The sequence below is a fragment of the Thermoascus crustaceus genome (genome assembly GCF_041956765.1).
Source record: "Thermoascus crustaceus strain CBS 181.67 unplaced genomic scaffold VTN00scaffold_1, whole genome shotgun sequence".
NCBI lineage: Eukaryota > Fungi > Ascomycota > Eurotiomycetes > Eurotiales > Thermoascaceae > Thermoascus > Thermoascus crustaceus.
Window position 1 is genome coordinate 1,600,858 of NW_027192527.1, and position 23,193 is coordinate 1,624,050.

At 50.3% G+C, this 23,193-nt stretch overlaps 7 protein-coding genes across 7 annotated transcripts; 3 read left to right on the top strand and 4 right to left on the bottom strand.

Annotated features, from left to right (window-relative positions):
- Positions 1-459: 459 nt before the first annotated feature.
- Positions 460-2,342, top strand: VTN00DRAFT_565 (uncharacterized protein; the record flags this gene model as incomplete). The annotated part of the gene is made up of 6 exons (XM_069432203.1): positions 460-903; positions 959-1,112; positions 1,170-1,242; positions 1,308-1,421; positions 1,479-2,184; positions 2,259-2,342. 6 exons carry the CDS (start codon positions 460-462, stop codon positions 2,340-2,342), a joined length of 1,575 nt encoding a protein of 524 aa, XP_069291272.1.
- Positions 2,343-3,127: 785 nt separating this feature from the next.
- On the top strand, positions 3,128-3,544 carry VTN00DRAFT_566 (uncharacterized protein; the record flags this gene model as incomplete). The annotated part of the gene is made up of 2 exons (XM_069432214.1): positions 3,128-3,218; positions 3,426-3,544. The coding sequence occupies 2 exons, from the start codon at positions 3,128-3,130 to the stop codon at positions 3,542-3,544; spliced, it is 210 nt and encodes a 69-aa protein (XP_069291273.1).
- Position 3,545: 1 nt separating this feature from the next.
- Positions 3,546-4,816, bottom strand: VTN00DRAFT_567 (uncharacterized protein; the record flags this gene model as incomplete). Its single annotated transcript, XM_069432225.1, has 6 exons — positions 3,546-3,622; positions 3,693-3,783; positions 3,885-3,985; positions 4,144-4,302; positions 4,502-4,558; positions 4,726-4,816. 6 exons carry the CDS (start codon positions 4,814-4,816, stop codon positions 3,546-3,548), a joined length of 576 nt encoding a protein of 191 aa, XP_069291274.1.
- Positions 4,817-5,851: 1,035 nt separating this feature from the next.
- Positions 5,852-6,939, bottom strand: VTN00DRAFT_568 (uncharacterized protein; the record flags this gene model as incomplete). Its single annotated transcript, XM_069432236.1, has 2 exons — positions 5,852-5,971; positions 6,040-6,939. 2 exons carry the CDS (start codon positions 6,937-6,939, stop codon positions 5,852-5,854), a joined length of 1,020 nt encoding a protein of 339 aa, XP_069291275.1.
- A 4,743-nt stretch (positions 6,940-11,682) lies between these two features.
- On the bottom strand, positions 11,683-18,747 carry VTN00DRAFT_569 (uncharacterized protein; the record flags this gene model as incomplete). Its single annotated transcript, XM_069432247.1, has 1 exon — positions 11,683-18,747. The coding sequence occupies one exon, from the start codon at positions 18,745-18,747 to the stop codon at positions 11,683-11,685; it is 7,065 nt and encodes a 2,354-aa protein (XP_069291276.1).
- A 217-nt stretch (positions 18,748-18,964) lies between these two features.
- On the top strand, positions 18,965-19,960 carry VTN00DRAFT_570 (60S ribosomal eL34 domain-containing protein; the record flags this gene model as incomplete). Its single annotated transcript, XM_069432259.1, has 4 exons — positions 18,965-19,258; positions 19,338-19,351; positions 19,457-19,580; positions 19,760-19,960. The coding sequence occupies 4 exons, from the start codon at positions 18,965-18,967 to the stop codon at positions 19,958-19,960; spliced, it is 633 nt and encodes a 210-aa protein (XP_069291277.1).
- Positions 19,961-20,022: 62 nt separating this feature from the next.
- Positions 20,023-20,277, bottom strand: VTN00DRAFT_571 (uncharacterized protein; the record flags this gene model as incomplete). Its single annotated transcript, XM_069432270.1, has 1 exon — positions 20,023-20,277. One exon carries the CDS (start codon positions 20,275-20,277, stop codon positions 20,023-20,025), a length of 255 nt encoding a protein of 84 aa, XP_069291278.1.
- Between the last annotated feature and the right edge of the window lie 2,916 nt (positions 20,278-23,193).

The following is a 23,193-nucleotide window of genomic DNA, read 5'->3' on the forward strand; positions in this document are numbered from 1 at the left end:
AAGAGAGGGCAGACATGAAGACGAGTAGCATGGATTTGTCTCGTGATCAAGGTATCTAGGTAAAATTACCTGCATGCAAGACCGGTGTTCGACAATCGGCTGCGCCGCACGATCCCAGATAGCCTTATGCGCCTTCACCATTAGGCCCTGTCCACATCGGGGAAAAACAAAGTGGCAGGCCATTGCTGTCGAACCAAGTGGCTCTGGGTGTTAGTGTGGTTAGCACCATTGTCGTTCTGAGATGATACGGTTGAACTTGATCTGGATAATTCCAGCGAAAGGACTCATGCAGGCTTTTCTTTTTCTTTTCTTCTTCCTCCCTTGCTGTGGCCCATTCTAAAGTTTTGAACTTTTCGTTTGCAGACAGCCTGACATGGTCTGTCTGGCACTTTGGGCCTATCTATACCCTTATTTGCACACCAGTTGCAAACGTAGCGACACTGACTGAAACATAGCAGCATGGCATCGGAAAATGATCGTGATGCCGCGAGCCGCGAAAAGGGGCTCTTCAGGGCAGACCAGCCTGACGAAGTCGTGGACAACCGTGATACCTGTACTGCCGGTGCGCCGATTGGCAGGTTGTCCGTTGCTGAGCACGTCGGGAGATACATGAGAAAATTCGAGCAGCAGCTGGTCGAACACAACCTCGAGGCTCGCGGAATACAACGCGTAGATGAGAGTGAACGAATCCGACTGTCATGGGTTTCGTACCTGCAGGCGTTCTTATTATGGGTATCTGTCAACCTGGCAGCCAACAACATCACATTGGGGATGCTTGGTCCGGCAGTCTATGCACTTAGCTTTCTCGATTCCTCACTCTGTGCCGTTTTTGGAGCCTTCATTGGTTCTCTGGTCGTTGCATGGTCGGCCACGTGGGGTCCCGTCTCTGGTAATCGGACCATGGTGAGCAGACGTCCTGGATTTTGACCAACGGAGGAAGACTCTAACTTGCTGCCAGGTATTTGGCCGTTACTCCATGGGCTGGTGGCCAAGCAAACTTATTGTGATTCTGAATCTCATCCAAATGATTGGATATTGTCTGATAGACTGCGTTGTTGGAGGACAAATACTGTCCGCTGTCTCGCCCCACGGGAACATGTCAGTTGCTGTCGGTGAGTTTTTGCAGCCTCGATACAGGAGTGGAAATGTCTTTGCTAAACGGAATGTAGGAATTGTGATTATTGCCATCATCAGTTGGGTCGTTGCTACATTTGGTATCCAGCTGTTTCATTACTACGAACGGTAAGCAATGGGATCTATCCGTCCAGGGGATGATACGCAGACAATGTTGACTTACTGTTTAAAAGATTCGCATTCCTGCCTCAACTGATCGTGGTCTGTATCCTCTTTGGCGTTTCAGCGACCAAGTATGACCTCTCAACGCCTTCCGCGGGTGACCCACGAACGATTGTCGGGAACAGGTAAGTCAAACCCTCTTTTCACTTGGATTTCTTGTCTAATATCATATTGCTTCCTAGGCTGTCATTCTTTTCGATATGCCTCAGTGCAGCAATTACCTACAGTCCTCTCGCGGCTGACTTTTTTGTCTACTATCCCCCGCACACTTCCAAGCCGACGCTTTTCATTCTAACTGTCCTCGGCCTCAGCGTGTCCTTCACCATGGCGTTTCTTGTCGGCATCGGGCTCGCAACGGGTATAAATGTCCACCAGGAATACTCAGACGCCTGGAACACAGGAGCCGGTGCTCTCATCGTCGAGGGCTTCGGTCCCCTGCACAAATTCGGCAAGTTCTGCTCCGTGGTGGTCGCCCTTGGTCTCATCGGGAACACTATCGCACCCACCTACTCTTCCGGGATCGACTTCCAGATCCTCGGACGGTATGCCGAACGGGTACCAAGAGTCGTGTGGAATACGTTCGGTGTGGTCATCTACACCGTCTGTGCACTGGCTGGTCGAGGCCACCTGTCCGAGATCTTCACCAATTTCCTCGCGCTCATGGGATACTGGGTTGCCATCTGGTTTGCCATCGTATTAGAGGAACGGTACATCTTCCGGCTGAAGAGCGGATATAACTGGGCCTCTTGGTATGACCCGAAGAAGCTGCCAATTGGAATTGCCGCCACGATTGCTTTCCTTGTCGGTTGGGCTGGTGCGATCCTGTGTATGGCGCAGTTGTGGTACGTGGGGCCGCTTGCGGGACTGGTGGGGGAGTTTGGTGCGGACGTAAGGTTTTTTTTTTTTCCTTCTCTACAAACTTTTGCATCTTATGATTATTGTGACTAATATATCATCATCAGATGGGTAACTATGTCGGTTTCTCATGGGCCGGCGTGGTATACCCTCCTCTGCGGTACATCGAGCTTCGTTATTTCGGAAGATAGGCCGCCAGTCGCCTATAATTGCCACATGTCCAATGACACCTATATCCTCGACCACATGGGATAAAAAATAAAGAAAAAGCTATACATCGCAAAATGAAAAGAAAACTGTACGTATGTGATATTGCATATTTCTGCGCAACTCACGTTCTCTTCCACTTCAGTCACTTCACTGGCACTACATGAGGCAGAATTGAACACTTCGACAACCTCTGCTTCTTGTATATACTCCGCTGGGTCACATACATCTCCTGAACAATATACAGGACCCGAGAACCCCAGATAGTCGATAATGTCTACAAGAGTGAATAATCAATAGCCAATAACCAATAGACAGCGTGGCCGTGCACCGTAGTGCACCGTACCTGTGGCACACAGCTTTTACAGTCAGATCTCCTTAGATGCTTCATCTACTTCGTAAGCTTCCTTTGACAAATATATATATAAATTGTAGAGTAACTAGGTAGCCTCTATCAGCCCTTTCCTTTCCTTTCTTTCTCTTTATTTTTATTTTTATTTTTTTTGCTCTCAAAGTAAACGTTAGAAATAATAAAGAAATAATAAAGTTCTATTCCATCCTACTCTACCTATTGCATTGGCTTGCATTGGCGTCTTGCTTGTCAAGAGGTAGGCGATGGTGGTGATGGCAGAAGAAAGAGATATGGTAGTAGTGATTGACAGGACAAGGACCTCGCCCCCCTTTCCCTTGGGTCTTGGGTCGGATTCCTTTTCCGCTAGTACTATCATACATTGATATGTGCTTGCGATTGATTTTAGACTTTCACATCATGGTAGTATGGCCAGAAAGCGAGAGCATTAACAGTAACGTGAAGAAAGGTCGTCTGCTGACTAGCCGGAAAGGGATGACGGACATGCTTCGTACGAACTTACTGTACTCTATACTCAGCAGTACAGATACAGGAACGAAAGGTTGAAGATCGGAAAAGAATTCCGGGAAGCCATGGAAATGCGATATGAAGCAAGCTTCAACTGCTACAGCCCTTCAATTCATCTTCGACTATTCTACATAGGAGACACAAAAGGATAGGAGACGCTAGAGGTTAGATGACGGCGGTGTATAACGAGACTCGAAGGTTCCATCTTCCCATTTGCACGTGCCGTCACTGTATCTCGGCCCCCCTGTCCTTCGCAGGCAGAGTGTGAGGCATGCGCGAAATGCTGTCCGGAGGGATATATATTGGTAATCTATCGGTACCAGTACTCGGGCTTGACGTAGTCGACGAAGGTCTTAGGCTCCTCGTAGCCGTGGTGGCCGTGGCCGTCTGTATTTGAAAAGGGGATGTTAGAGATGCGAGGAACTGCGACCTGCAATAAAGAAAGAGTAACACTTACGGTGGCTGTGGTCCTCCTCCGGTCCAACGTAGTTGAGCTTGACAACGTTGCCGCACTCACCGCAGCGCTCGATGGGACGATCACGGGAGACCTTTCATAGCAAGGCACATAAGTATTCATCTTTGTTTGAAACTTGAGCCAGCGACGCAACGCGCTCTCAAAGTTTCAGATGAGCAGAGGATGTCAGCTCACCGTCAGCCAGACAACGTTGTGGGAGTCGGCAGGGTAACCGGTGCAACCAGCGTACTGCTCGTCACCAGCAGAGTTGACAATGATCGGGTTGTCGAGAGTTCCTATTCAAGCCCCACTTCTATCAGCCTCTTCCGCCTTGCACGCGATTATAATCCCCGCTTGCGATTTTCCTGAAAAACCCATAGGCTATGCCCATAACAAGCGCTTTTATTTGGGACGATTGGCTTCGAGGGTGAAGATAAGACGAGGGATAACGCACCCTTTCTGGAAGAGTCGAGGGGTCTCATGTCGAAGACGTCAATTCCCTGCATCTTTCCGAGGATCTCAAGACGCTCCAGACCGGTGGCCTGGTTGAGGTCGGTGGGGATAGTGCCCTCCGGAGCACCTGGGGGGAGAAGGTCTTCCTGCGTCTTGACTTCTGTAGACGCAAAGCAGGCATGTTAGCTTCCGTTGACCCTTGACGATAGTGTGCGAAACGGGTAAGCGGGAAAAATCGGGTTCGCTGCTCGATCGACCTGCGACGCCAATGGCAGTGTACAGCGGCGAAGCAGCTCCGAAAAGGGCCAGGAATGCTGGTATAAGGCATTGGCAGAGTTAGAGGAGGTGTGAAAACGAACCGTCGAAGGAGACGATCTTTCCCGGTGGTCCCTGTGGCTGCCATTTCGACTTGTCGCCTGCAAAGCAACAAACGTTCCGACGTCAGCAAATCAACGGGCCAAAGAACTTTTTTCATTGTAGATTCAGACTGGTATTTTCAGTCTGCGGACTCAATTGAGTCGGGGGGAGGTGCAGGGCGACCTGCCCCCACCCAAAACAGCTCGGTCAAATGGGCTTCACGTACAGCGGACAATCGAGGAGGTAAAGGAGCGCCTGGCGAAAGCGCGGGCGGGAGTGCGCCTCGCGAGAGCGGAAGCGGTACGTGTGACGAACATTGTCCTGGTCTGGAGGGCAGGAGGTGGTAAGGCGGAGGGTTGGGGGAAGAGAGAAGTTGGACGGCAAAGAGACGAGGTGAGGTGAGTTTGAAGCCGCCCGGCCCCGATGGAGCGCTGGCAACGCTGGAGCGTCAGCGTCCGAGTCGTGCGGTCACGGTTAGTCAGCTGCCCGCGTTTCAGAGCCCGCTGATTGGCCCGCGCCGCTGCTCCGGCCGCCCGCAGCACCCAGCCACGCAGCCTTGCCCGATCGGGCCTTCGTCTAGGGCTGCGCCCTAGAGCATCACGTGCTGTCCCTTCCGGTTGCGGAAAGCATATATCCTGCGTCGAGTTCTCGGGTGTGTTTCACGCTCCTTGCATTCAGGTGTAAATAGGCCTCTGCATGAATGCCCAGGTAGCCCGAAACCAAAATGAAACGTCGACAAAATGCCAAAGTCCACAGGAACCCAATGGAGTTTCCAGTCCCAAAAGAGTTGCAGATTAACAGCGTATGCTAGAATATAAAACCCCCAAAAAGAAGATCAAGTCCCGCTGAAATCCATGCAAAGAAGGGTATCACAAGAGACAGGAGTACCGCTAGCTGTTGCTTCAACAGACCGGCAATACCTCCCGGCATGAAGTGCATGAACCCGGAACCGCCGAGAGGAAAGCATCACCAGTGCCTCTGCTACATCCATCAACATATATATTTTTCCATGTCAAGTAGCAATGAAAAGCACCACATCCGGTTCGAAACCCTTGACCGTTAACTGTGCGCCACTCAGCAGATCGTTCCCAGATAGCCCTTTTTTCCCTCCAAGACCCAGCCAGACCCATCAGAATCATGTAAAGCAACAGGATTAAAAGAAAGGGAGATATTAAACAGTATACAGAGTCATGAAGCACAAAATAAAAGCTCTAATCTAAAAGAATGACGCAAGAGACCCCTTCACTAAACGAAAGTATTACCAGTATTGTCGCTCGTATCCACCAATGTCATAGAAGGAAAGTGCAATCCAAAACGTTCCTCTTCAATCATGCATCTCTCATGGACCATATTCATAGCTCTGCTGCTTTCTCTCTGCAGGAAGCAGGTGTGAATCCGTTGCCAACCTTGGCTGCAATCACCCGCCAACGATCGTTTTCGTAGTCTTGAATCGCGTTACGTAGTCGCTGCACCTGTCACAATATTAGCACATAAGGCCTCTCTCCTGTCGTCTATTAATATGAGATAAGGAACTCCAAACCATTTCATCGGTCCATACTGTATCCTTCGCCTTTAATTTGGTACAGTAACGTACTTGCAATGTACCGCTAGTCCGGCCAGGGAAAAAGTCGGCAATTTGTTTCCATGTCAAGTTCTTCTTCTCTTTCAGCTCAACCAACAGTGCGTCCTCCTCAGGCGTAAACTTGAGTTTCGGTCCGCGAGGCCGGGGAGCTGGATCTGGCATTCCAGCTTGGCCGACCACGCTCGGCGGACCTGACGGCAAGGGCGGCGACGTCATATCTGGGCCGTGACGTCGAGGGGTATGAAAGGTAGATTGCGCAGGAAGTCGGTGGTGATGATGTTGCTGCTGTAGCAATGGTCGCGGTGGAGGCACGAAAGCATGAATGGATGTCCGCGGATGCGAAGACGAGTCGCTATGACCAGACAACAGCAACTCGGGAGAGCGCGTATCTTCTGGATGCCCCTCTGCAGGTAACATTGGAAGATGGAGTCCAAGACTGTGGTCGTCTTCATTACCATCTCCGTCATTGTCCGTTCGACGGCGCTTCCTGCTTCGCTGCGCGGAGAAGGGGACCTGGAGGGGAGTAGAAGCGTAGTGCGACGAGAGATGCGGAGGTCCAAGTTGATCTGGAGTGAGTAGAACCGGTTGGTGAACATCGTGAACCATCTGATGGGCTCCCACAGGCGGCAGCGCGGCAGGAGTTGCAGGTTGCCGTTGCTGGTGATGCTGTCGCTGAAACGCTGAATGATGCGCACCACCGGAGGCGAAAGGCACCTCGGTCCGTGCCCCATGGTGAAGTACCTGCGGTTGACTTGTCTGATAAACAAGCAGATTTTGCTGTTCTTCAGCTTTACAATGATCATGGCTGGAATAGTCAATCTGATAATCACGATATGGATCCGCCAGCGTCGCGGTCATGCATTGGCGCCGCTAGAGCTAAAAAGCCCCGGCAGGCTGCCAAACGGTATACCGGAGGGGAAAGAGAAGATTGGACTTGGAAGTCAAGGAGATAATTCTCCTGCCAAACGAGGTGGGCGAAGTGCGACGCGTGTGTTTGACTTGGGGTTTTGCGCTCGAATTGAAAAAAAGGTGAAATGGTGGAACTCAATACCGTATGGAATACCGCAACGCAGACGGACACTAGACCCCCGCCTCGGGCAACGGCTAGCACTGACACGTATCGGTATATCAGATAGTCTTTAAGGCTGGAACGCGGAGGCTGGTGAGAAAGTTGCTCGAATGTCAACACATGGGCAGCCGTCGTGCATATTATACTGAGAACAAGACCAAACCATCATCGCAGGAACTGCAAGCATGAAGGGGAAGCGTGGCAAATTCCATCCTAAAGAGATTGAGGAGTTTGGATCGCTGCGCACACCAGGGCCCGCAACGGCTTGGATGGCTTCTGGAAGCCCCGAAACTGCTGTTCGTCGTCAGCTAAAAATGGAAATGGAAAAGGGATCAGCCAGTTCTCATGCGAGGATGTTATGCAGTCTAAGAGGACAGTCTGAATGGAGAAGCATCAAGATAGGCATCGTACGCCCCCCTTTCGTGCAGCGTGCAAGTGGGACAGTTCAAGGCTGGGGCGTCTTTCCTCCGGGTACCATGAAAACCCCCGGTACGGAGTAATTAGACAGCCTCGATCCACCCGATGCAAAAAGAAAGGGTTCTGGAAGAAGGGGAACTAGACAAGGAACGAGTCCCAAACTGTTGAGCTTGCATGCTGATAAATTTCCCCATTCGGGGAGATTCATGATGTGCAAGATACAGTTCCAGTCAGGGTTCCGGGGGCGCAATACAACCAAGGTCAATACTGTCAATTGATACAGGACACAAAGGGTGAACGTTGTAACTAGGTATTCTTTGGGTAACTCCCTGTGGGTCAAAGCATGTCAATTCGAGGTAAAAGGTGAATAGTAAGAGTCAGAGGCTAAGCAGGCAGGCTCGTGTTAACTGCCATTCCCCTGAATCTAGCATCATCAGATCGCCCAAGGAACAGTACCAAGCCCAACAACATACGTACATGACAGATTTGACACAAATCCGGGTCAGCGGATCAGTGGGCCATGATCGAGAGCCGGGGAGAAGAAGGCCTAAGATGGCCCTACCGGGCCCTGTCAGGCTGACAATGGCGACGGCACGGCGCGGGTCCTCGTATGGCAGTTAGATGGCTAACGGCCGTTAGTCTGGAGTCCCTCATGAGGGGATCGGGAGACTGGCGGGACTTCGCTGGCTGGTCTATGCCCGTTGTGGGGGACATTATCGGTCAGGACTGTCAATCATGCCTCTTCAGTCGGGCATAAGACAATGACCCTGGTCTATATTAACAGCTGCGGGCATAGCATCAGAGAACCGGCGCTCCACTGTTGCTGCGCACCCGACTGTTCAGCATGCCCCAATCTTCCTCCTTCTCCCTACCCACGGGCCTTCCGTGCTTTCTACCTAGTTTAGGCCCCGAGCCATGGACGCGACAAGAGTGACATTCTATCGAGACGCTGAACAGGAGAACCGGCCAGTTGGAGCCATGACCACGTCTTACTGCACGGGGTCTCGGAAAGGAGCGGACAAGGTCCGGTTTGTGAGCTCTTGTACCGACTAGAATGGCTATTATCGCCGTGTGGTCTGTTCTAGCTCTGGAGTCGCGTGCTGTATTGTTGATCGCACTGTACAAAATCAAATGCAGTCAGTCATATAGCAAACGCTGGAGCCCTTGTCTGTTCCTGCCAGCATTCAGAGTTAGGTATCTAGAATCGCATTCCTTTGCAACTCAAGCACCAGGATGTGAGGCTGGTGGGACGGAGAGACGAAGGGAGTGGAAGGTCTGGTTGGCTCGTGGTCGAAGGTGAAGCTGACGATGTCTGGGGTGAGATTCCCCATCCTGCCGGTAAGTATCATGTACAGGGGCAGAGCCCCGTATTTTTGGTAACGATACAACTCAACGGGGACGGCGCGCGGCGCCGGTTGATCTAAGCAAGAACAAATAACGCAGGTCGTCTCCATGGCCCGGTCATCTATCATGATTGTTTCCTCGGCTGTTATTGCTCGGTACGAGTGGCGAGTGTCGATGCGCCTGTGGCTGGTAAAGGCCGTAATGCACCGGGACCAGACTATGGGGATCTAGGTACAGAACTCTGCACATCCTGGGTACCTACAAAGCCGGCTACAATACGGACAGTCGGCAGTTTTCGAATCCGGTCGAGAAGAGAAAGGAGAGGCCACAGACAGTGGCTGAGGGTGCATTGATTGTGCTGTTGTCTGTGCTCTGGCCTCAAATTTCCGGCTGTCTGTCGCAAATTCATGCAAAGGTACACAAGTGCTCAAGACTATCGTCTGATAATCTCCGTCATATTCATGCATCCAGAGCCGGATCCTCTTGGCGCATCCCCTGAAGGCGTAAACAGCCAACTTGCGTATCCCACTGTGGCTTTGTTTCCGAAGATAGAAAACCGACTACGGATTTGGGTACTTAGTACGTACAATGTAGGTACTTGCTAGGTGGCGATAGATCTATCATCTAAGTCCCTGAACAATCGATCGCCGGACCGCACGTCATACCATGAGGTTGGCTATCACCAGTGACGTTCACACAAAGATTGGATGCGGATCCAGATGCCCTTCCCGGTAGATCGTCGCTGCAAGATGCCGCCAGGCTCTAGCCCTTATTCCTAGCGAACCAACGGACGCAGACAAATCTCTATACTAATCCCTTCAAAAATAGAAAGTAGGAGACTAAGCTCACCTCAGTAACTGCAATTTAGACCCTAAGAATGATACTTGACAGTACGCAGTAAAAATGAACTGTACAGACAAGAGACGTTCATTCGCAATGGAATAATACTCCTATTCCCTACGGAGTAATATAGTTTGTACTCGGGACGGAAGCATGCAAGACAGATCTTCAACTATGCCAATAGCTTGGCAGTAATCCCATTACTCAGGTAACTACAGATCCTTCAACGGATAGGTTTGCTTGGTGCTCAAGCCTCTCGGAGAATTCATGAGCCATTTGCCACTGGGAACGAGGGGTTTAAGTTAGCGCGAACTCAGGGGCCGCATACGCCAGCCTGCCATTAGAGTCGAGTCAGTCAACAAAATACTGTGACTGGTTCAACAAAAGCCACTAGGAATATGGCAACCGATCTTCTAGCATGCTATGGGGGATCGTTCACTTTGTGCATTTTAAGAATCTCCGCTCATAAAAGTTGACCAATGGCAAAGAGTATGGCCTCTATATAAACGAAGTTCATGTAATACCATGCAAGCGGGTCAGCCATAGGGCGCCCCGATTGTCTTGTCTAGTTACCTAATTTTGTTATCGATAAGTCTAATCCCTCAAAGGTCCACTGCGGTCAGTCTTGATTAATAATAGTGAATTTCAAAGCGGAGCCACTTCCCTCTTTTTAGCTCATTCTCTGTGCAGGGGAACCGATGTTTCGAACAAGCCGAACAAAAAACGAGATTCATATTACGTATATTTCACTAAGCCTCATATCTTCAATTCAAGACACCCGATAGAATGGGTGGTTCATTCAAGGCGCGTTTTGAGCTAAGCCACATACTTATAACTTCCAAAGCAGTGGGTACCTAAACAGGTCACTGCATGACAGAAAGCGACAATTCAAAACACTAGGTAGTAAGTGGATAGAAACCAGTGAGAAGTGCAGCCAATTATCTCAAAGAAAAATGTACATTCTTACTTTATAATTTATCTCAAAAGAGACCATCCGTAACGATTGCGCACAGATTTATTTCTGTCGGCATTGGCTGTTTGCGAGCGAGCCGAGCGGGGATGACGAGTAGTACTACAACTTCCCTCCGTAAACACCTGTACTACACATTTATCTACACAATCCATATGTATGGCAATGTGAATAATCAAGCAGCGCAATCAGACTTCCCCTCTTCTCACTCGTCGCTCAGAGTAATCGTCATCGTCATCGACAACGACGCTTGTGTAACTGCGTTGTAATTCTAGACTGAATAGCGGCCAAAAAAATTGGCGCGATTCGCTGACACGACGATCTCACACTTGAAACAGGCTGACTGGCTATCTCAAAATGACGGCTCAGACGCACCATTTCTAGCCATTTCTCTCAAGAGAGATCAAGCAGGGATGGGCTGAGAGAAGTGTGGCGATGCATCCGGAACTATCTGGTGGAATATGGATGTCTGCAATATACCTTAAGCGTGAATATTCCGACTGAGGCGTATGCCGCGTCAACTCTCAACACTGCCACAGTAAAGTAGATATGCTGACAAGAACGGAACAGTCTTCCTTTGGAAGAGGAACTACATGCGGAATCAGCGGTACGGGGAAGTCCTTGGTGTGGCATATCTGCTTATCCCAGTGTTCGCGCATGTCCGACTTCGAACTTCGACTAAACCGGCTGTTAAAGGAAACATCTAGCTTCAACGCACTACTGTTGGTTAAAGGTAATACATGACGTACATTTAGATTACTCTAAAAATACAATAACATTTTAAATCAGCAGTGGAATACAAACTCGTTCCTTTTTCACCTGATACATAAAAAACAATAAGAAAAATACATGCTTCTCATCCATCGGTGTCCGATGCCAATAGCCAAAATAATTAACAAACATTACAACGCCTTCGATAAACCATGATATCAGGATATCCCCAACGCTGCAATTAAACCCTTCACTGGAAGTTATCTGACCGATCGACCCAGATATCCTCCAATTCCGCGAAGTTCTGGAAGTGCAAAGGACGATGCTGGTCGTCATAGAAACGCAGAGGAGTATCGATTTTGACGTAAACAGGTCTCTTCTCCACGTTTGCAAACGAGCTTCCCATGAAGCTGTAGTTCCAGACGTTATCCTCAGGAACCAAGAAGTAGCCGCGGATCTTGTCACTGAGCAGCAGCTGGCACTTCTCGCCCATGCTCGTCGAGAAGCCTTGTGGTTGATCAGAGGTGGTATCCTTGTTCTCCGCGCCCCATTTGTAGCCTTGGGGGGTGAGTGCCCATGCCGCCAGGGACACAGAGCCTGGAGTGAATGACACAGTCATTGTAACTGTCTTCTTGTCCCACGAGGGGTGTGCATTCATGAGGCGAGCGTGCTGCGTGACATCCATAGCCGTCATGTACGGAGGTTCGTTGCCAGAGACAGTATGGATGACACCAAGTGGCTCCATGTTCTTGAGATACTCGTGCTGTGGCAGCTGCTGCGGCAATTGAACATCACGAGTATTTCCAACCTGGGGCACCATGACGATCGTGCGCACTTCTTTGACTTGATCGTTGTCGGGTGGCGAGCTGCCATAGAGGTATCCTGCCACTTGTACGCGGAGATCGGCGATGGTGATGAACCGTTTGAGAATGTTCTTGGGCATAACATAAGTGTAATGCCCATCTTCCCGAATATCATCGGAAGAGATGTAGATATTGTTCGCCCGAGTTCTGAGGTTAGAAGTGGCAATGGCACGCGTACGCCACTCAGTCTTCGATGCAAATGATTGCTGTTCGTACTGTGAAGTGGTCGTAACGATGATCTCCTCGCCACGGACGTTCTGCGTCTTCGTCGTGACAGCCGTAAGCTGCTTCTGCTCCTGCTGCTGCTTCTCGATCTCGGCGGCTTGCTGTCGTTGCAAGGATGGAGCGCTGATCTCCATACCCAGGATAATGTCCCTGACTTCACTGCTTGTCAAGCTCTGGACATTCACGTTGTTCTTCTTGCCATAGTCGTTCAGGATCAAATCACGCAGCTGCACTTCGACCTTGATCCAATCCTCATCCGAGAGAGTTGGCCAAATGTGATGCTCTTGGGTAATAACAGTCTTGTCAGGCCTGAGGATGATCTTGGTCTTGTCTGTGTTGACGTGCAATGCGCGAAGAATCAGAATCAGCCTGGAGAATGCAGTATACGGCGAAATCGACTTGAGCCACTCATCGTAGAGGTTGAACAGAACCATCTGAGGCTCAGTGGCACGGAGAATCATGTCTGCGAGCTTCTCAACCTTCATCGCCGCCTGGAACGGAAGCTGAAGTTCAGATGCTCGAATAGAGATGTTAGGGAAATCGAGCAGGTGAACTTCAAGCGGATCAAGAAGACCCTTGCGAGTAACGATCAATTGCTTTGGTTGTTCCTCAACCGGCAAAGACCGGATAAGTGCCGCCACTTCCTCTGCTGTCTTCCACTTAGCCAATTGACCGAGACGTTTCTGACCTGCCCAAACGCTTGTGTGGATAATCTTCAAGAAGAGCTGGCCAGTACGAGGATTGAAGATGAAGATGGCACCGTTGATCGGCTTCGTCGTCAAGTTTCCTTCGAAAGTCTTGTGGATCGTCACACGGTACACATTGGTATCATCGATGAAGAGCTGGATCTGGGGACTGAAGAGCTCAGAGTAGTTCTGAGAGTTTAGGAACTCCTGATTGCTTTCCGAAGCATAAAGCTGCAGACCCTTCCGAATGCGTTCTCTCAACACATAAAGTGCTGGGTTCGCCTTCATGATCTTCGCCATAGCTTGCTGGATCAGAGCCTTCAGACCAGGGAAGTACTGGCCATAGGCAGAGTAGAGGTTGTATGCAAGATCGATACCGATCATCAGACCGGTGGCAGACGGATAGATACTCATACTATCCGTGGTGTAGTCGAGGTACTTGGCACGGACGTACCTCTCGATATCGTGGGAATCATAGTCACCGTACCTCAGCTGCACGTCAAGCCAGAACTTGTTCGTGGTGGTCGGCTCGATCACATCCTTAGTGTCGAACAAAAGGGACGGTCTCGTGACGTTCCATTTGTTCGTGGCGAAGAGAAGGATGTCGGCACAAGAACTGTTCATCTTGTAAGACTTTCGCGGGTGGATAGTCTCCTTCTGCACTGTTTCGATACCCAGTTGCTCCAACTCCTGGTCGAACACTTGGCAAAGATCCATGACGACCGACTCGTGGATCTTCTGCCACAAGTGGGCACGGAAGATCTGAATCAAGGAGATCTTCAGTGTGGGAATCTTTCCGTGCAAGAAGATACCAGTGAGATCGAGCTGGACCTGGAAACCGACATAGACGTTGGCACGGTTGATTGTAGGAGACCACCACAGAGTGAACCGACGGTTGGGGATCTGGTTGAGACCAGATCTCTGGGCGTTCGTCAGTTTCTTGTATTTCATCGACTCTTCGAAACCAGACGCTCTCTCCCAGAACAATCCTTCCCACGAAGGGAAGGCGGTTGCCTTGAAAAGGGTGTGCTCAAGGATCGTCTCAACACCACCAAGTGCCTGTATGACGTCCGTACGATAAGCGTTCAAGTTCCAGAGTTTACCATCGTGCCTCTGACTGGTCCACCAGAATGGGTTGCTCTTCATCAGTTGATACTGCTTGAACTCAGTCCTTGTGCGGAAACCTTTATCGAAGCTGAGCGTACTGCGGTCCTTCTGGAAGAGGGTATTGATACGCGGAAGACCACGATCCCAGCTGTCTTCCAAGTCCTCGAGGGTCAGACGCCTGTTCTGCTGATTGGCTTCCTGTCGCTTCTGGGAATACTCCATCCAAACACGCTGGGAGTCAATGAATTCCGCTTCCCAAGGAATAATGTAACGGAAGATGTTGGGGATGAGAGTCTCCTCATCATGCGACATACCAGCGCGATAATGGGTGACACCAGTATCCGTCTGCTTCGACCACCGCTTATCGCTAGCTGGAATGAGAATGTGAGAACCCGAAATCATACCGAGTCCTCCAAGTTCCTTAGGCGTATAGAAGACAGCAGGAGGGAAACGCGACGGCATCTTAGAGTTCAGTCCAATCTTAACACGGGTCTGAATCTTCGTCTCACATTTGACGATGGTGTCCAGGAGATTGACGGTGGACACGGCAGCCTCACGATAGTACGTGAACAGAGCAATCAGGGCCGTATTCCACTTGTTCGCTATCTTTGTGAAGGTCGTCGATCCAGAGGACATGAGAATCTGTCGAATGCGGTTGTTGAACTTCTGGATGTCTTCCTCCGTGACCTGGAGGAAGGCATAGGCAGTCCGTTCCTTGGTTGTGTTGTCGACTAGAGACCAGACGCTGTCCTTGACAGGGAATTCATCGTTCTGATTTCTAATCTTGGGGAGTATACGGACTTCAAATCCGCACATCGAGAACAGAAGGTTAGGGTTGTCCTTGCTGTAGACACTGGCGAAAGTGTCGTCCCACTCGATCGTAGTAATGGACCTTGGCAGACGATTCTTCAAGTCCCAGAACACGGCACGGCCAAGATTGACATCATGACGCATTAACCGCATTCTGGAGTCTCGAGGCCAGCACTTCTTGTTCTTATAGCCAATCACGTTCTCGAAGTTTGGATCAGGCTGTTCCGTCAAGAAGCGCTGGATCAGGTCTCTGGACTCGTCGGCGGTAAATCTGAAGAAGATCCAGATCTTGTCGATGTAACGAGTGTAGAGACGGATCGGGTGCTTGGTCTCAGTAGCACGGTCCTTGAACTGCAGGAAGTCGTTCGGGCTTTGAGGTGGGCCAGCAAGTTCACTGGCTCGCTGCAGTCCAAGGAGCAACAGATCGATAACCAACCCGTAGAACTGGAAAACGAAACCAGAGAACTGGAGACCTCGGATGAGACCATAGCTGTTGGTATGGTTCATGTCCTTGTAGTTGAGCTGAACGTTGTTCTTGGAAGTGATATAGTCAGCCAAATTGTGGTCCATAATAAGGCGAAGGAGCCGGTTGAGCAGAGTGAGATCGATCTTCTCATAGACCTTCGAAAGCTGAGTCTCAATCATGACATTGGTTTCACCATCAGCGGTCTCCCAGACGTTGGACAGGTTGTTAATTCCTTGAGCCCACTTGTAGACCAGTAGAGGGGGAACTTCCGAGTCGGAGGGCTTGATCCAAGATGGGAAGAGATGGCGCTGGTCCGCTTGGTACCAGAGGTACTGGTCCAGATACGCGTCGGTGATCTTCTCGATGGGCTCGACGTCGTAAACTGGGTTGATGTGGCTGTAATTATCATTCATGTCGATTCCTACTTCCTTGAACGCTCTCTGGGTGAGCAGGAATCTCTTGATCCTTGCCAGAGTGGTTCCAGGAGAGTCGTACGCTTGCTCGATCAGCGCAAGTTCCTCTCGCTGACTCTGGTTCAGCCGACCCTTCACGGAGTAGGCTTCACGCAGACGCTCCAGTGCGAGGATCAAGATCTTCGTGTCATGCTTGTAAGACACACTGGGGAATGGAATCGGAGAGAACTTGCGCGATTCAAGCCAGTGCACAGTGGTGGTATAGATTGCCACTGCTTCCTCGGACGAGACATAAGGACCATCCTTCAAGTAGTTGTGCTGCCTTTCCTGCTCGGCTTTGAGCCACAGTCGAGTCAGACGTCCAAGGTTCTTCTTGGCAACAGTCTTGTCGACCGTGGCACCGCGGCGAATTCTCTCCCGATTGTAATGCGCAACCGAGATCCACCAGTCCGCCTTGGCCTTAACATATCGAAGAATGATATTCTCGATAGGAGCAGGAAGACCAGGCACCTTCCAAGGAATATTACTCTTCCAGCATCTCCACGCTTCAGAAAGGTGTTGCAGGACAGTGTTGACTTTGTTTTGCTTAATGCCCTCAGGCATCATATCCATGAGATCCGCCATGACCGAAGCTCGGAGCTCCAAGTCGAAGTGAGATTCGACACGCTGCTTCGTGACGGTCTTGGCAACACCCTTGCTGTGGCGACCCTCGAACTGGCGAGAAAGCAGGTTTCCGAGCCATCTCTCCAGAAGAGGAATGATACCACGCATGAAGAACAGCCAGACTCTCCAGGCTGGGGCCCAGAAACCGCAGCCGGGACCTTTGCCAACAGGACCAGAGTTGAAGCGGTAGTAAATGAGATGCTTCAAATCTTTGCAAGAACGGATCTGATGCATCAACTTGTACTTGTAACGGTACATACCTGTCAGCTGTCCGACATGGTTAAAAGCGTAAAGGATACCGTCAGCAAGTTGGAAAGCGTCAATGTTCCCCAGTCGGTACTGAACTTGTGCGTCAACAATTAACTTCGTAAGGCGTAGAATTTCTCTCATCAGGTGGAAAGCGTTTCCAAATCGAGACTTCTTCCGTTCCTTGGTCGTCAAGGTCTTCACAGGCTTGAGGTTGAAGTTATAGTCGAGATGCAGGTATGTCAGGTTCTTGCGGTGGATCAACAGGTTAAGCATGTTAAAGCCCTGACGACAGACTTGGAGACCAGCCTCAACCCAGTCGATGGTGGTCTGCTGGAAGAACTTCGTACCCTTGAGGGTCCTCAGCAGGTTTTGTTTATTCTGCGCCTTCGGTCGCTTCTTGTGCAGCTCATTGAGGACATAAGTCTTCAGCAGCTTCTGGTAAGAGACTCGGACCTTGACAGGCTGACCCGATGGGCAGTGCTCCAAATACCACTGCTTCACCAGAGGCACATCCTGTGCACGAACCATCTTTCCTGACCGTCGATCGAAAGGATATGGCGCCCACCAGAGAGCAATGGCCGAAGCTGTCTCGCTGGTGTAGAGATCTTCGTCCGCCAGGAAAGGCTCGACTTCATCGGGAAGTTCGAAGCTATAATCTTCATTATTCCCCGGACCGAAGATTTGGTCCTCATGGCTGACAGTGATATTCTTCGGCGCAACGGATCGGGAGGAGATAGGGTTGATAACGGGATCGAAGTAGAAAGCCGGAAGGTTCGGGTCTTCTGATCGGACATAGACGACCTGAGGGTAAGAGTACCAAGAAACCTTCACGCTTCTCGGCAGAGAGTTGTAGAGGTAGGGGAACGCGACTCGGTATTCCGTGCGGATCGGAGAGCGGAAGATGATGCGGTCGATGGCGTTGAACTCGCTGAAGTCCTCGTCATTAGGGTCAATATCCTTGTACAGTGGCTCAAATCGAGGGCCACCTGGGATGGCGACATTGAGAGCCTTCGCTGTTAGGAAGCTGTTAAGGTCAAACAAATGGAAGTAGTTCTTGTCCACCACATCGCTCAGAAGTTGGTGACTCAATCGATAGAGCGTCGCCATCTGTGGGAGTGTAAGGTTCCATCTCTTATAACTGGGACCATTGACGTGAGGGGTATCGAGGAGTGGTCGGTGGTCGTAAAACCATTCGTACACGGGGGCATCTTCATTCTCGTCGAGTTCCATCTGGATGGGCTCCAAGGGCTCGACATCTTCAATGTTCTCTGACCATGAGAGTGGAGGCTCTTCGTCATCGAACGGAGGGAAGCGCATCCGCTTGAAATGCCTTCGGTCGCTCTTTTCCCGTCTCATGCACACCCACATCGTCGCCCACTGGGCGTGGAAGACCGGCTCGATTACCCTAGGGATCTCGTTCACCAGGGTCAGGCAGCCGTTGACATGGTACAGCACCTTAACCTCTCTGGCAGATTCCCAGGGCATGGGCATGTTCTCCAACAGCTTCAGAACAGCATGAGGCATGAACTTGAGCGCGCCCAGATAGCTGCGCTTGTCACTGCTGAATTTCTTCTGCGACACGTCACCGATATCCTTCACGATCTTCCGGAGATGCTCGGGTGGCATGTCCGCCTTCTGAGTCTCCACGAATCCACCTTTCCTCTTCTCCCCGAAGCGGTTTCGTTGTGTCCGTAGCCATTCCGTCTTCTTCTTGGCAAACTTCGCGACAGTAGGATCTGCTGGTGGTTGATACCCTGGGGGTGGAGGAGCCAAAGGCATCGAAGGTGCTGGTGCACCCCAGCCTGGAGGTGGTGGAGGAGGTAGGGACGCCATGATGGCGATTGTTGATGTGCAATCCTCTCTCTGTTGACCAGTATCTGAAGTCGCGTCGGATCACGTCGATCTCTGCATCGAAGCTTTCAAGCTGGGTATCTCGTGACGGCGTCGACGATTAAAAGAGAGACGGAGGCAGGATTACGTCGGAGAGATGAAATCGCAACCCTGAAGAAGAAAACTCAACTCCTGGACGATCCCCTTCTCACGACGGGTGATGGAAGAAAGCTCTCTTCCTGGTGTTCTTCGCGATGGCAACCGGGACTTTCAAGTCTCAGGTGGCGGCTCGAGCCCCCGAATTGCGCTATACCATATTTGGACTAGCGCCACCTCGCCAAATCCGCTAGCGCGGTTCTCCAGGGCTTTGCGCGAAACCCACACAAAACGCATCGCACTTGGAGAATTCTACGAGGTCAACGACAACCGACGACGCCGCCGATTCCCCGAATTCCTTGTCACCCGCATCAGAGGTTCGAGGACAGTCAAAATGGCGAACACCAGACTGCAATACGTGAGTGAAAATAAAGCTCCATTGGAAAACCACCTGGTACGAGAGGAATTTTGATGCTAACGTAGACGTTATTCTGTAGCGGAGACGGAACCCGTACGTTTGATTTCCCCCCTCGAGATGACCCGGCAGAGATATCGTTTTAGAACGACGTTTGCTCTGAATTTCCAGACATGATGCTGATAGAGATCTCTCGATCAGGTACAACACGCGGTCCAACAAGGTCCGCATTATCAAGACCCCCGGCGGCAACCTCCGTTACCTCCACATCAAGAAGAAGGGTACTGCGCCGAAGTGCGGTGACTGTGGCATCAAGCTCCCGGGTGTGAGTGCGGCCCTTTCGTTATAGCGTTTCCTAGGTTTTGCCCGAATTGATGGCTACGGCTCGACTTGGAATGTTTGGGTGCTACATGTCATTGAGAGAAAGCCACATTTTGGCAGGATCTGGAGGAAATTGCAATTTTGGAAGAAGATGCAGTGGCTGATAATCATGATTTCTATCAGGTCCCTGCCCTGCGCCCCCGTGAATACGCCACTGTCTCCCGCCCCAAGAAGAATGTCTCCCGTGCCTACGGTGGCTCTCGCTGTGCCAACTGCGTCAAGGACCGCATTGTCCGTGCCTTCCTGATCGAGGAGCAGAAGATCGTCAAGAAGGTCCTGAAGGAGTCCCAGGAGAAGGAGAAGGCCGCCGCTAAGAAGCGGTAAATGATGGAATGAACGGCTTGGTGTTGGTTCTCCGTTGGGAAGCAGGCCATGGAGGGAATCGGCTAGTGACGGATTTCTCTTAAAGGGTCGAAGACCGGAAAGGAATGAATAGCATACGGACCCAATAAAAAATAATGGTCGTGGCTACGCAAATGAAAAAAATGACTATCATCTTGCGGCAGATTTATCGTCAGTTTCGTCCGCGGTTTTGACCTCGGGCGAATCTGGGCGAAACTTTCCAGGTCTTCACTTTTGACGAGATCGGTTGTGTACAAATCACTGCCGACATCAAAATGAATCGTGTCGATGAATGTCATTTTTCTTTTTTCTTATTTCTTTACTACCTGACATTTCTTTCCAGTTGTCCTCATAACGGCTAGTCCAACGTTCTGGCGGACCCTTCTTGCGAGGGCCCATGCATGCCCCGAAACTGTCCTCCACGACTTACTTGAGTCCCTGTCTCGGTGTTCTCCAATACTGTTTACGATCTACGGCGAAGAAGCGACCCCCGATAGGCCGGGGAAATGATCGAGCCCATCTCGTCGAGCCCGAGCACACTTTCCAACATCACGTGATCGATCCTTAATCAAAGCGACCACTGACTCTCTTCCCCGGATATAAAGCGCCACAGCCACCACGACCAAAAGTAGACTACATAGCTCCAGGCCCAGGTATTGTAGTCACATACACACACTGTCCACCACTACGAACCAGTAGTTTCAAAGTAAGCAAAGCCGCAAACAGTAATAGCGCTCCATATCCACTTAAACCCGCCCTGTAAAGAGTGAACGAGGCCGTAGGCAGACATACATACATAGAAGGTGCATATTCTTGTCTCTTTCTATTTCCCTTTTTTTACCTCACCTCATCACCGCCCTTGTCCGAAGGGTGTAAGCTACATACCTAGGTAGCCACATCGGCAGCTGGCACTCGGGATGGCTTGCCGAGACGGACGGAGACTCGTTGTGCTGACGATATACTGTACTTACTCCCCGGGCGGCCCCCGTATATGCCTGCTTAATTTGTCATGAGGAGCAAGGGGGGAATTCCCACCCGGGAAGGAGAGCAGCAGCTTCTTTCATTGGTTCTCTGCGCCGGCACATAGAAGGAAAAAAAATTATATCGACCAGGGTAGGGTGTGCTTCACTTTATGTATGTATGTACTATGTACTTTGGAAGTTGGAACGAGAACAAGTGGGTGGGTGGGTACTTTAAACTAAGGCTGTACATGTATGTTCTATATACCTCTTATCTATTCATGTGCGTAGTAGGCACTGGTACTTGTAAAGACTGTACATATCTAACGTCCGTTAGAGTGTACAGTATATATGTATGTAAGTACCTACCTAAGATAGAGCAGTATGTACATACTAGCAGCAACACGTCATTGACGAATTCTTCTATCAGCATCATTGTTTGAATTCGATTTAGAACATGCAAAACCCACGGTTACCCCCCCCCCCCCCCTCCGTCAGGAACCTGACAGTGAGGTGAGAGAGAGCCCTGCATAGAACATTCTTAATTGGGCGAGCACGACATTCATTCGGTTGGGCGGCACTAAAAAGCAGAAAAAGTCTATCTTAGAGCTGGAGCGGAGTCTACAACGGTGTGGACGAGGGAGTGGAGGAGTGGAGGGTGGAGAAGAAAAGCAATGAACATGTGCCCTGTGCGTGCGCATACACACACACAGACACCAAAGAAACACAATGACTATTATTGAGACTATTATTGACTACCTACTGGTCAAAGCACAGATCTCCGAGAACAGACGACGTTTGGATAAAAAGAAAAGAATAATTGGAAAGGGTCGCAGATGGCAGAATCCGGGAGCTCGGGAAACGACTTCGGTAGTAGGAGGTATTGTACATGGATATCTACTCCGTATACCTACCTAAGGTACCTCCTACGTGCGTAAGGTAAGAGGTAGCCGTGTGGCCTGGGGTATGTACTATAGTGCGTACTGTAGAAACTTCTACTGTGCAGCGCCGCAAGCGCAGCAAAGTGAACTACACACTATACTAAGAGGCAAATGGCGACAAGCCCCAATCTATGATGGATTGATAATGCATACGCAAGTACGAGGTACCTCCTGGGTAGGTAGGTAGGTACTAATGTACGGTACGTATGTATTTTGGGCGAATTTTCAATTGCGCAGTTACCGAGAATGGAAGGCAGAAAGACGAAAGAAGTTAATCCTGAATTCGCTTCGCGTAAGTCCTCTCAGGGCCCGGTAGATATGACCTGCTGCCTTGCCACATTAATAGAGCGAAGTGTATAATAGTGAGATCCTCTGACAGCTCCTAGCTGCGGGGGCAACAACCAGGTGGTCGGTAGCAACGTTCCTTCATGATCGACATTAGTTGCAGATGTCGACGGGTACAAGCATAGGGCAGTTTCCGGGTGAAGGGAACAAGATAAGACATTGTGGCAGATACATAATCCTGAGGAATGCGGTCTGCTTATTCTTAATAGGATGAGAATAACCGAAATTGAGAATTGAGTTAGCTTTCCCCCTAGGGTCTTCTGGCCACTTTCTTAGTCCCGGGACGCCAACTCCAGATGCATGTAAAGTGATAATTTCGAAACACTATACTAGTTCGATTCTACCTGTAGATAAGCATCCTGTGCTAAACGCGGAAAGGAAACCACCACCTTTGATATGATTCGTCCCTGGTTTGTGAATATCCCTGCAGATATAGTAGGCGTCGGCGGGAGAGCTAGAGAAGGAGGTTCGTTGGTAGGTACTTGCGGAAAATTCCGTAGTTGTCCAAGACTTTGCGTGCTCAGCGCTCAAGACAATGCAGTATTGTACAGTAGAAACAGGGATTATGTATTTCAGGGATACCCAGGGCATTTTCCGGACAGACATGGATGACCTGAAATATGTAGTAGTGATCTATTCAGACGCACGAGGCGGACGCTAGTGCTCTGAGGCCACTTATTTAACGCAGTATTGCCCAGTCAGCACGTCACCACCCATCAAATGGTGGCATTTTGACGCATGAAAAGCTCGTCGAATGGGACCAGCGCAGGGTGGGTTACTTGTTCCAGTATACCCGGAGCGAGGTTTAGATTGGGATAGATCGCAGCTGGGCTGGTACAGTACATGCATGGTAGGATGCTGCAGAGGCTTTTTTTTTTCTACCTGAATACGCCGGGGATGTCGCATCTTGATACCGTATGCATCCGGACATAATCCCTCAAGGAGCGGTGAGCTAACGCCTGAAATCTCC